The 11,838-nt window shown below is 46.8% G+C and overlaps 1 protein-coding gene across 2 annotated transcripts in view; it reads right to left on the reverse strand.

The window, feature by feature from the left end:
- The window catches only part of Tnfaip8 (TNF alpha induced protein 8), a 115,202-nt gene extending 105,475 nt beyond the window's left edge, over window positions 1–9,727 (reverse strand). The window contains exon 1 of one of the 2 annotated variants that reach the window (XM_021653894.2): window positions 9,572–9,727. In XM_021653894.2, the coding sequence (XP_021509569.1) occupies window position 9,572 (1 nt within the window). In that variant the 5' untranslated portion in view covers window positions 9,573–9,727. The remainder of the gene's footprint in view (window positions 1–9,571) is intronic. The other variant, XM_060377287.1, reaches the window with a different exon arrangement.
- Window positions 9,728–11,838: the final 2,111 nt, after the last annotated feature.

The raw sequence follows: 11,838 nt of genomic DNA on the forward strand, positions 1-11,838 counted from the left end.
GGTATGATGGACTGAAATGTTTCCTTCTGCCATCACTGAACATAAGCCCAAAGTAGACAGTTCTGGGACATGAGGTCTTTGGAGTAGTGATTTGAGTTGGGAGGTTCCACCTTATAGATTATTATTCTAAAACGAGTCTGTGAACTCAGGTGAATAAACAGGAAAGCATCTTAGGAGAAACTTCTCATATTTTGACACTTAGTTCCTCAGCTGTCAGAATTATGAGACATGAAGTTATTTTCTCCATAAATTACCCAGTATTGGGCATTTACCCAGTGTATGCGTCAGCACACAAAGACACACTCCAAAATCCATATGCTGAAGCCTTGTCTTTCAGGGTATGACTACATTTAAAAACAGAACGTTACAGAACTGGGTCAGTTAAAGCAAGGCTTCCCTAGGATTAGCCCTTTCCAATCCGACTGGCGTCCTCACAGAAAGAGGAAAGGACACAGAAGCACCAGGCAGGCGCACAGAGATGACCCGTTGCCACCAGATCCCAACTACAAGCGCTATTAAAGGAAGTTCTTCATGGGCCTGCAGAGATGGCTCAGTTGGTAGGAGCTTGCCAGGCAAGCGTAAGGACCTGGGCTCATTCATTCATATCCCCAGAACCCACACAGAACTCCCAGCCCTGGGGAGGCAGAGACAGGCCAATCCCTGGGGCTTGCCTGCCAGCCAGTTTATTGAACCACCATGCTCCAGGGTCACCGAGAGACCTGAATTATAAAAATAAAGTAGAAAGCAACTGACAAAAACATCTCTCATCAAGTCTGTCCTCTACACATACACACACACTCATTCATGTGCACAAACATGCGCACACACACACACACAAATAGAGAAATTAAACTAAAAATGAAAAAAACTTCAAATCTGAAGAACAGAAACAAACCAGATGTACACTTGGAGCAAAGGTAAAAATGAGAGAATCCAACTACATCAAGTGGGTAGGTAAATGAAAAACAAAAACAGAAGCAAAAATCCGCTTTCTTCCTTGGGACAGTAAGATGGTTCATCAGGTAAAGTCATTTGACAGCAGGTCAGACAAACCTGAGTTTGATCCCTGGAACCCACATGCTGGATGGAAGACCAACTCCTATAAGTTGCTCTCTCACTTCCACATAAGTATCAGGACATGCAAGCGTGTGTACACAGGCAAACACACACACACACACACACAAAGATTAACTCAATCAATGTAAAAGGGAAAAAGCTTTCTCCTCTTTCAATTTCTATAAACCTGATTATTATGGGCACAAGTACACCTCTAAGTTTTTTATACCAAGACCCTAACTCCCAGTGTGACCATAGATGGATACAGTCCTTTAGTAATGAAGTAATTAAGGGTAAATGAAGGGAAGGGAAGAGCGATAATCCAACATGACTGGTGCCTAGTAAGAGGGACAGACACCAGAGACATGCACAACAGGACACAGAGGGAAGGTGGCCACCTGCTAGGCATGGAGAGAGGCCCTAGGAGAAGCCATGCCTCTGAAGGCTTGATCTCGGACTAAGAACTAGGCATTCTGGCAGCCTCAGAAACAGGTCCACTCTAACCATGACTGTACACATAGTAATGAGAGCCATAAAAGGGAGAAGAATGTTAAGGCTGATTGAAGGCACAATTTTGGAGAGGATGCTCTTGCATTATGCATCAAGAAGAAGGTGGTTAATATCTGCTGCTGCCATCTGTCTCCCAAGTCAATGCCCATCCTTCCATCTGTTCACCCCTCCAATAGCGAGGCTGGAAGGCCTGGTCTCCTGGATCTGAGCCAGCAAACTAGAGGACAGTGGTGAGACTCAGACTCATCCATCTTCACACTTGTTAGTACCTAATCAAATATTTAAACCTAGAGGGCAAACGCAGTAGAGCAAATAAAATTAGTATTGTCATCAGGATCAGGCCTTCATTATTCATACTTTCCATGACCCCTGTTAGAATGATAAATTAAAAAGTAACCAGAATTCAGTATAAGGAAAGGAGCTCTCAGGTACTAACACAACCCAAGATTCAGGGAAGGGGAAAGAAAAGCAGAAGTTAGAGCAAGATGGCTTTGAACTGAAAACAGTCTATATCCGGTTGCCTACCATTGCACAATCAGAGAGGAAATGTGAGAGCAAGACAGGTTATTCCTGGAGGTTCCAGGACCTCAGGGCAGTACAAGAGGCCTAAGCTAGGGAAAATGGGTCACTAGGCAGGTCAGAGTCTCGGCTGTTCTTGAAAAGGGTGTCAACCCAGATCAGCAATCCACAAAGCACCACGCATACGTCCTCAAGGCAGCCACAGAAGCAAACCCACAACATCGGCATCACCACATTGGACTAGCATCTAGATTTTTAGCTGCTGAATTCTGGGCAGATCTTCCTTTGTGGCTTCCATGGATGCCAAGATTGCATCTGTCTGTGGGTACCACTAGGGGTTTTCATTGTCAACAGTTTCCAATCTGGTGAGGACCTACTTGAAAAACGGCTTGGTTACTTCGTAAGATGGGTTCACAGGGATGCATTCTCTGTGAGTAGTTCATTTCAATGTTCTCTGACCTTCATAGCCACTCTGTACATAGGAAATATAATCCTAGACTGAGGAGATGACTCAGTCAGCACAGCACTTGCTGTGTAAGCAGGGAGACCTAAGTCTGGATCCCCCGCCGGGCAGCGTGCACAGGTACTCCCAGTCCTGGGACGGAGGTGGGGATCCTGGTGGTTACACAGAAGACAGCAAATCCCTGACCTCACTAGACAGGAGAGCTAGTCAAATCTGTAACCTTCAGGTGCAAAGAGACAACCTGTCTCCAAACTGAAGAGAGTGAGAAAAGAGTCTCGACATCAATCTCTGGCCTCTACACGGACATGCACACGGGTCCATACTGCTATCCTACATACATATACAAGAATACACACACACATACCCACGTGCACAAACAGGAATGTATATGTGTACACATGCACATGTACACATACAGAAAAATACACAAACACATACACATATGGAAATATATAAATGCACAGCACCCCTGCACAGACAGAAATACATACACACATGCATACACGCACACATAGGAATACATACACATATAAAGGAATATGTGCACACATGCACATACAGGCATGGATATGCACACATGCACACACAAATCCCTATAGATATCTGCTGCCCAAAAAAAGCTTTCTCAAACAAGACATGAAAACAGCACTCCCAGGCTGGAGGTTCGGCTGTGCATTAGTTCCCTGGGGGAAGGGGACAGCAGGGCAGAGCAGAGGGTAGAAACACAGACTCCCTGGTCTACCCTGGTAATGGGACCCAAGAACGTTCACCTTTAACATCAAGTTTCCCAAGTGACTGGCATATGATCAGGAGAGAAGACACAGTCTCCAATGTAGAGTGGACACATTCACCTTTTTGGCTTCCTAGCAAGTCCCAAACTGTGTCACCTTGCTTCCTGTGGGGAAGGCAGCAAGTGCACAGGACACCAGGCGGGGACTCCCTGCTACCACAAGTTCTCTAGTGATACAACCAGCTCAAAGGCTTGTGACAGCAGCCATGCCTTTGGGTCCTATCTGTTGTTTCAGGTCATAAAAGCAAAGCAGCAGAGAGGCGAAGCATGTGTACACAGAGGTCACCCCCGGAAGCTGAGGAAGTCTGGGCTCCGGCTCCCAGGTACACCCTGTGAGTCACTGGGGGCCTGTCTCCACGAAGGCGGTGACAGGGTTATTTAATCAAACCCCAGCCATTTCCCAGAAAAACCACCTCATCACCCTAGAGAGAGAAGGGAAAGCAAACTGTTCCCCAATCACCTCGTTACGCAGACAGGCGCTGGGCTTATTTCTTGAAAGCCTGAGTCATCAAAGTATGTCTTGAACTTTGAAATCTGTTGCCAACATTGTGCCCGAAGTTTTCCCCATATGGCCATGGCATTTTATGTTGTGTGTCTGATCACAGTCAGATGGACAAAAGAGCATGAGTGGCAAGGCTGCCACGGCATATACCACAACTTCTGTGGCTGCCATTTTGTTGAAGGCCATGTTGTAAGGATTTTTTTAAAGCCAGTCGTGATGGTGCATACCATTACTACCAGCACTCAGGAGGCAGAGACAGGCAGATCTATGTGAGTTCTCCATGTCTTGAAAAATCAGAATTAAAGTTTTTTAAATTTTTAATGATGTGCATGTACGTGTGTGAGGAAGTATGTATGTGCACGTGTGAGTGCAGGTGCTGGTGGAAGCAGAGACCCAGGGGTGTCAGATCCCCTCGAGTTCAAGTTATAGTGGCTGTGAGCTACCCAAAATGGGTGCTTGGAATGGAACTCTGACCCTCTGCATGAACTATAAGTGCTCTTAACCTTTCTACAATCTCTCCAGACCTCCAAATCTCATTTAAAAAAATAAAAATAAACCCACTGGATGTGGTGGTACACACCTTTCACCCTAACACTCTGGAGGTAGAGGCAGGAGGATCTCTGTGAGTTCAAGGCCAGCCTGGTCTACATAGTGAGTCCAGGACAGCCAGGACTAGGTAGCGATCCCATCTCAAAAAAAAAAAAAAAATCAATAAGTAAATAAATAGATAACTAAGATCTGGGAGTGAGGAGTACTTAGACTAAATGAGCTCGCTGCAGGAAGAACACCAGAGGTGGCTGTCTAGGCTGCCTTCAACTCTTTGACTCCTTTCAAATATCCAGTCACAAATCATGTGCCTTGATTGCCCAATGCTGTGTTCCTTGCCCCTTCCCTCACAGAATCCTGGGGCTCACACTTAGGCTGAGGACACGCCAGTCCGAGTTCCTTGCAATGCCCTGGGCAGCTGTCTGTGCTGGATGCTCTGTCTCCAATACCTGTTTGGAACATGGGAGAAAAGCATCTGTTTTGTGCAGAGAGGCTTAATGGCACCAGGGCTGTTTGTGCTGAGACACAAACTCAGCAGCCCTGTGCTGGCTCAGGCAACAGCAGCTTTATCCTCACAGAATCACAGAATCCTGCAGCGGGAACGCATTGGAACTGTACTATGTTCACTCCGCTCTCTGAGCTCCTCTGGCTTTGTTAGAAGAATCGCGTTACATGCACATTCAGCACAACTGACCACTGTCCCTCCCTCCTCTAGGACAGCCCAGGGTCATCACTGTCCTCCTGAAAGGAGAGCGATTTGGCTAACTGAAGTAAGTCTACACTAACTGGGTGTCTCAGAATATTTTGGTTTAGACCACACAGCAACCATATAACACAAATACCAACTTTGAGGAAGCAGGCTCAGAGAGCTGATGTCAGTTGTTCAAAGTGACATAGCTGTGATCAGACACAAGCAGCTGACTCCAGCAGAGTTATCATAACCCAGCTCTTCCTGACCAAACAAGCCTTCACTGTTCCCATCACCCATGAAGCAAACATGGGAAAACCTGAGCTTAACATTCTTCCCTTAGCCTAAGATATGTTTGTAAACTTGAGGCACTCAGATGATCTCCTCTCCCTTGCATTTTCTGTTTTGATGAAGAATGGCCATTTCTCTGGCTCATCCTTAGTCACCTTGACAGAAACATCAGGTGTTTCTACAGCCCCCATTCTGTATGAAAAGGGTGATGCTATGAAGCCATCCCAGCAGCCTGCAGCAGCCTCACAGCTGGTTGTGAACCTCAGCTACTTTAGTTCTATACCATAAATCCTTGCTTCTACAGAAAAAGCAACTCTCCCCTGAAATGATGGGATAGGTACTGCTTGATTACTGCTGAGACAGGGGTATTTTCAAACACTTTTCTATAGTAACGCCCATGCTTGACACAAATGTTTAAGGAAAGAAAATATAACACAGTCAGATTTCTTGCTGTTCTGTCAATGGTTTTTGAAACAGACAACAGGCAAAATGTGCCCAATACAGTTCCTAATCATAATCAGAGAAATAAAACTATTTTGAGAATGTTTTTACTATCCTATGTAAGTAGTTTTCCTTCGTGAAACACAAGAAAATTTTAGTTCACCTTGTCTCTATCCAGTCACGCTGAGGGGCGCCTTCTCAACATTGTCCTTCTCTGTGCAAGTTACCAGACTTCCAGGCCATCAGATAAACAAGAGATGGCTGTGAACTATCAGGCATACATTAAGAGCTCAGCTAATGCTGCTGCAAGAATGAACGAATGGTGTTCATTTCCTACATGCTAGACTGAGGAGCCTCCAAATTTGAATACTCCTAAACATTGTGGTCTGAGAGCACTGAGAAGTGGCTTCTAAGGTACCTCTTGACTGACATTCTAGAATCATCCACCCTCTATTTTTAACTCATTTCTCTGTCTTCAAGGCAAAATAGAGAATAAAAACCAACTGGTTTCCATTGGGGATTATTTTTCATTTACATTTTGTGGCAAAATATTTCTTTTTCATTTCTCCCTTCTTCCATCCATGAAATATTCATTTCCAACCGTTGGACAGTGACGCCAAAGAAGAAAATTCTAGAAACTGCAGTCTACACATGCCAAAAACAGATATGGGATATCAGGAAATGAAATTAACTCTTAGCTACAGGGAGGTATTAAGAGTTGTTAAGAGAACCTTTGGGGTGTTTGATAAGTACTTACTGTATGCTTTCGGTATTAAATGCAGGATGTGGGCAACGTAAAGAATAGAGCAGCAAGGTGATAAAAGCTACTTTGGCCAGGCATCACCTCTCAGTTTTTGTATCAGCCACAGATCCCTAAAAATACCAAACTGTAACAAATCAGTCTATCATTGGGTTGGCCCTGTGTCCTCATTGCCAAAGTCGGTGCCCTTAGTACTGGGATTGAGTTAACATTCCCCATACTCCCCTGAGCCTCTTTGCCTTTCATCCTGTCCTGGAGGACACAGGTGGCTTGTGTTTGTCATTGCCCTCTCTCCCCTGACTCCTGGAACTTACCTTGTATCTGGTCTTTTCAACTCTTACCAAGCAAAACTGTTAAGGTGGGGAAGGGCCAGCCTGTCAAGTACAGAGCAAAGCTCAAATCTGGATGTGAATGAAGTCTCCAAGAAAGGGCTATGTTGCTTCCAAGTGGAGCTAACTCCAGCACAGTGGATTAACTGTGCTGTGCCTAATGTGAAGGCGCACTCAACCTCAAAGGTTTACTACTGGAAGTTTCCCTTAGAAACCTGCCCCTCCTCCAACTGCGTATTTCCTAATGAGCATTCTTAGATGCAATTACCTCTCTCCACATACCCTTTCCTCTGCTTTCCACAGAATGAAAACTGCAAAAAAAAAAAAAAAAAAAAAAAAAGCTGACCTCATCAAATGCTCTGAGCCAGCAGGCCGGTGCAGAGTGCGTAGGCCCTGGCTTATACTGTTCTATTTAGGGTCCCAGCACAGTCCACTCCCAAATATACACCCAAAGCAAGGCAGAGACTATATCCAAGAATACAGTTACAAATGGAAAGTGTGTTAGTTCTGGTCAGGCTGACACACACCAGAGTCACCTGAGAAGAAGGAACTGCAACTGAGGAATTGCCTCCATTAGATCGGCCTACAGAGGCAAGTCTGTGTGGTAATTTTCTTGATTAATGAGTGCTGCGGGAGGGCCCAGACCAATGCGGGAGGTACCACTCCTGGGTTATATAAGAAACTGCGCTGAACAAGTTATGGGACCTCGGCTTCAGTGCCTGTCTTGACTTCCCTCGGTGCTGGACTATTATCCACAGACTTTTCCTCCTGCTGGTCATGGTGTCACAGCAACAGAAAGACCAGGACAGAAAGTTGAGAGACAGCAAGGACAAGATCTCCAACTCATACAACCGTTTTCTCAGTAAGCAAAAAACCCATGAGAACAAAAGGCACAGTTGAGTAAATCTCCCATGAAGATGGCGTCTACAATTTGTTCGAGATTTCCGCACTTTGGGTGGAACATTCCTCCATTTGGTGATATATTAATGATTCTTAAATCAGGAAACCTGGACAGCTGTAAGAGCTTATAAAATCTACAGCTGTCACATGAACAGTAAACCAGAACATTCATTACCTAAATAAACTATTCAATTTTACAGGGAGGGGAAGCTAATCTAAAACTTTCCTCGGTTTACAGCAAAAACTCCAGTGGTGGGTAGTAGAGGAGGAGATTAATCTACAGAGAGGGCAACAGCATCCCAAAAGACCAAAGAAAGGACAATTATATTACTACCTACAATATTAGCAATAAGTTGTTGACTTAACCCCCTATGACAGATCTAATTAGAAGGTGGCAATAAATGTTTCCAGGTGTTTAATTAAGTGCGATAATTATTTCTTTTCTTAAACAGAAATGGAGTCATATGTTTACACTGCGAAGTATAATGTTCCCTTTAGTTAAATCATCGTGAAAACACCTTTGTGTAATACAGGATTCGATGCATGATAAAAATATCCGCTGTGATAAGAAGCACTTTAAGTGATTTATCAGCTCTTAACTTGCAGCCACCAAAGCACAGCGGCTTTTTAAAAGCCACCCTGACAGGGATTTTTGTTTTCTTTGGCTGCAAAGTTTTGGTAGCCGTGCACCTCGGTAAATAATTTGTATTCAAAGTGTCGTTTTCCCACCAGCATCTAAGGGGATTTTCAACAAACGTGGAAGAAGTTTCATGGGAATCCACATGAATTCATAGCAAACACACAGCAAGAATAAAGCGAGCGGTAGGAGAACCAGAAATTATGACTACACGGAAACTCAGCAGCTCAAGCACAATAAGGCAAACTGGTGAAGGAATAATTTTGTGTAGAAATATGCCCACTGCAGTGAGAGTACCGACGCCCACTCCTCAAGAAAAACAACTTAGAGCGGGATGAAATTTTCAGACTGAAGCAACCCAAGGACGTTGCTATTTCAACACTGGGCAGTAAACTACAGTTGCTAGCGCTGTGAGTTAGGAAATCAATCAGTTTAGAAACGTGGTGTTGCTGAGTCAATGAACATCTATCTTTCAGGTGCCCAAGTCGTTTGAGCAGACTGGTCTTGAAAACGCCTCTCAGCAGCCCTGGGAACCCACCAGGTGTTCTCCCAGCAGGTGCTGGAGGATCGGCGCCACCGGGAAGCACGCGGGACACACAGAAACGCACACAACTTTCTTCACGGGACCTCTTAAAGCAAAACCCTGGCCGCTGCTCGTTTTACAAGGTAGGATTGGATAACAATCTCGGGCCAGCATCGCAGTCGGCAATCTGGGGCATCCTCCACCACACAGGCAACCCCTGCATCTGCGTGTGAGGGTGGTTACAGGGAGGACAGGACCCTGGGCCAGAGCGGACTTCAGAGAAGAAAGGGAGGAAAGAGCGGGCTCTACGCGGGGGCTGGAGGAGGTCTCCCGGGCGGCAGAGTCCCAGCAGCGGACCTGGGATCCACGGAGCGGCGCGGGCACGTTAAAACTCCGGGACTTCCCGAGCTGCGCGCTCCCACACGCTCACGCCCACTTACACTCCCCACACGCACTCACTCACACCCACTCTCACGACCGGAACTCCTGGCGAACTGCAAGTGCGCTCCCAGGAGCACTTCGAAAGTCCCAAAATAGCGTCTGGTTTTATCATTACTATTTTTTTTTTTTAACCCCCGGAGCCCCTGAGCTCCGCTCCTGGAAGGGAGGCACTTACTCGGAGGAAGGGCGCGGCGGCGCCGGGACGAGAGAAGAGCCGGGAGGTCCCGCACTGCTGGTCCTGGGAGGCTGGACGGCTCGCGGTTCCCCGACCCCTAACAACCCCGGGCGGGCCCCAGCGCGGGAGAAGGGCTTGCGCCTGGGGCGGGGCCAGGATGAGGTAGGGGCGGGGCCTCGCTCCGGGGCGGGGCCGGGAGGCAGGCCGGGGGCGGGGCCAGATTACTGGGGCGAGGCAGGAAGGAGGTCAGGGGCGTGGCATAGTGGGAAGGGAGCGTGGCCGCGGCGGGGACTCGTGGGGCGGAGCCGTGCTGCTGGGCGGGTGGAGAAGCAAAGGCCACCTACTAGGGAAGGGCCTGGAGGCACCGACTGAGCCGTGTGGCCGGAGCTGAAGAGGGAGATTGATCAGCACTTCCGAGGATCCCTGTGCACCGTGGTCCGTGCCAGCGAAGTATAGAAGGTCACCTGGCAGCGAGGCGAAGACCTCTGGGCGCTGGCGATCTACCTGGGCGATCTCTCCGTTTCTTCGCATAAATAAGATCACCTTCATTGTTGATGTGGTCAGATGGGGCCACGCTCATTTGCACCACGACTGACACCTCACCCTTGTATGTGACTGATGATCTGCGGAAGTCTGTGGCTCCTACTTCCTTTTCACCTTTCTCCCTTTTTCTCTCCTTGTTTAAGATTACCCAGTGACTTTCTAAGCACTTGCGATCCTTGGCTTCCATTGTCAGAGGTTGTGGGATTCCAGTCATCTCTGGGTTGAAGTTTTTCATTGGCTTCCTCCTGGGAAGCCTGGGGTCTTGGACACACACTCAAACGCACAGCACTCTAGCGTGACGGAGAGTCTAGAGGAAACACCGGGAAGAAGCCAGTTCTGGTCTTTCCTTTTGTTACAGAGACATTCCTTGGTGGCCCCTGTAACTGGCAGAGACCATCTCACGTGGGAAGAAGAGGAATTCGCCCGTACCATAAACATTCGCTAACAGAACTATGTGAAGGGAGTTGGAAATACTGTTAACAAGTTTAAGATGTGCACGGTACCGTTCTAATGTTCTCAACAGTCTGTGATGGAGCCCTTAATAGCTACTGGAATTTACTGAAAAGAAAGGGAGGTGTATGAGACTGTCCAAAGAAAGTGACATACTCAGGAAATATCGGATTGCCTGGAGCAGATTAAAGTAAAGACTGGGTTGGTGAAGTGGACAAAATCACAACGGTGTAGGTTTAATGCATGACAGGAACATACACTTAATACAGAGGTGTTTAAAGGAGGACCACTGCCCAAGGCTGTAATTAACATCATAGGTGCCAGCATGATTTTTATGGAAGGGGAGCTCCAAGCTGGATTTGGATAAGAAATGGGAACTTAACAGTCTTTTCCAAGGGAAAAGAAATGGTGGTCTACAGCAGTTTTCTCCTAGACTAAAACATTTCATCCTGTATAAAGCTCCTTAATCGGGAAGGTAAACAGCTGGAAATCGCTTCAGGAAGTCCCCAAAACTAACCAGAGTCACCAGGCCCCTCCATAATCTTATAGACACTTGCACTTATTCTTTATCTGGGCCTTTCCACAGCATTATTGGAGTCTTTTCTCCAGGTCCACATGCTTCCTTCTCCACGCTAACCCATCATGTCGTCTTCCTTCCTCCTCTCTTCTCATCGGTCTCTCTCCCATGATTCTCCTGTCCCCTAAAGCCTCAGAACCTTAGCCATGTCTCCCCTATTCTGCCCTGCCCAGGTACAGGCTGTTTAATCAATCATGTAGGTTTACACAACAAGGATAGGTGTATCAGGGTAGCAACTAAATCTTGAAGGCCAGTAATTTGCATCAAAATAAAGGATCAGAACAAGCCCCAGCGGCAAGGCTGTTCAGTGGGCTCCAGCTTTCCTAGCTTCTGTGAGCTGTCACCCATGTTGGGGTGGGCTTTCATGATGCAGCTGTCATTTCTGTCCCTGTAAGTGACCCCTCACCCAAATTCCAATAAGGAAGCCCAAGAAATCTCACCGGCTCATCAAGCTGGGCTTTGGTGGCATCACTGCTTTGGCTTGTCGTGGGATCCATGTTTGGGGTGAGTAGATACATGTGTTTCATCCCTCAAGGAACATGTAGCAAGCATTTCCCTACATTACAAAGTATTGGAGACCAGGCATGCCTTCAGTCTCAGAGTTCAAAAGGCAGAAACAGGTGGATCTCTGTGACTTTGAGGAAGCTTGGTTTACATAGTAAGCTTCAGGACAGCCAAGACTATGTAGTGTGGCCCC

Source organism: Meriones unguiculatus, chromosome 2, assembly GCF_030254825.1.
Source record: "Meriones unguiculatus strain TT.TT164.6M chromosome 2, Bangor_MerUng_6.1, whole genome shotgun sequence".
In the NCBI taxonomy this organism is placed as follows: domain Eukaryota; kingdom Metazoa; phylum Chordata; class Mammalia; order Rodentia; family Muridae; genus Meriones; species Meriones unguiculatus.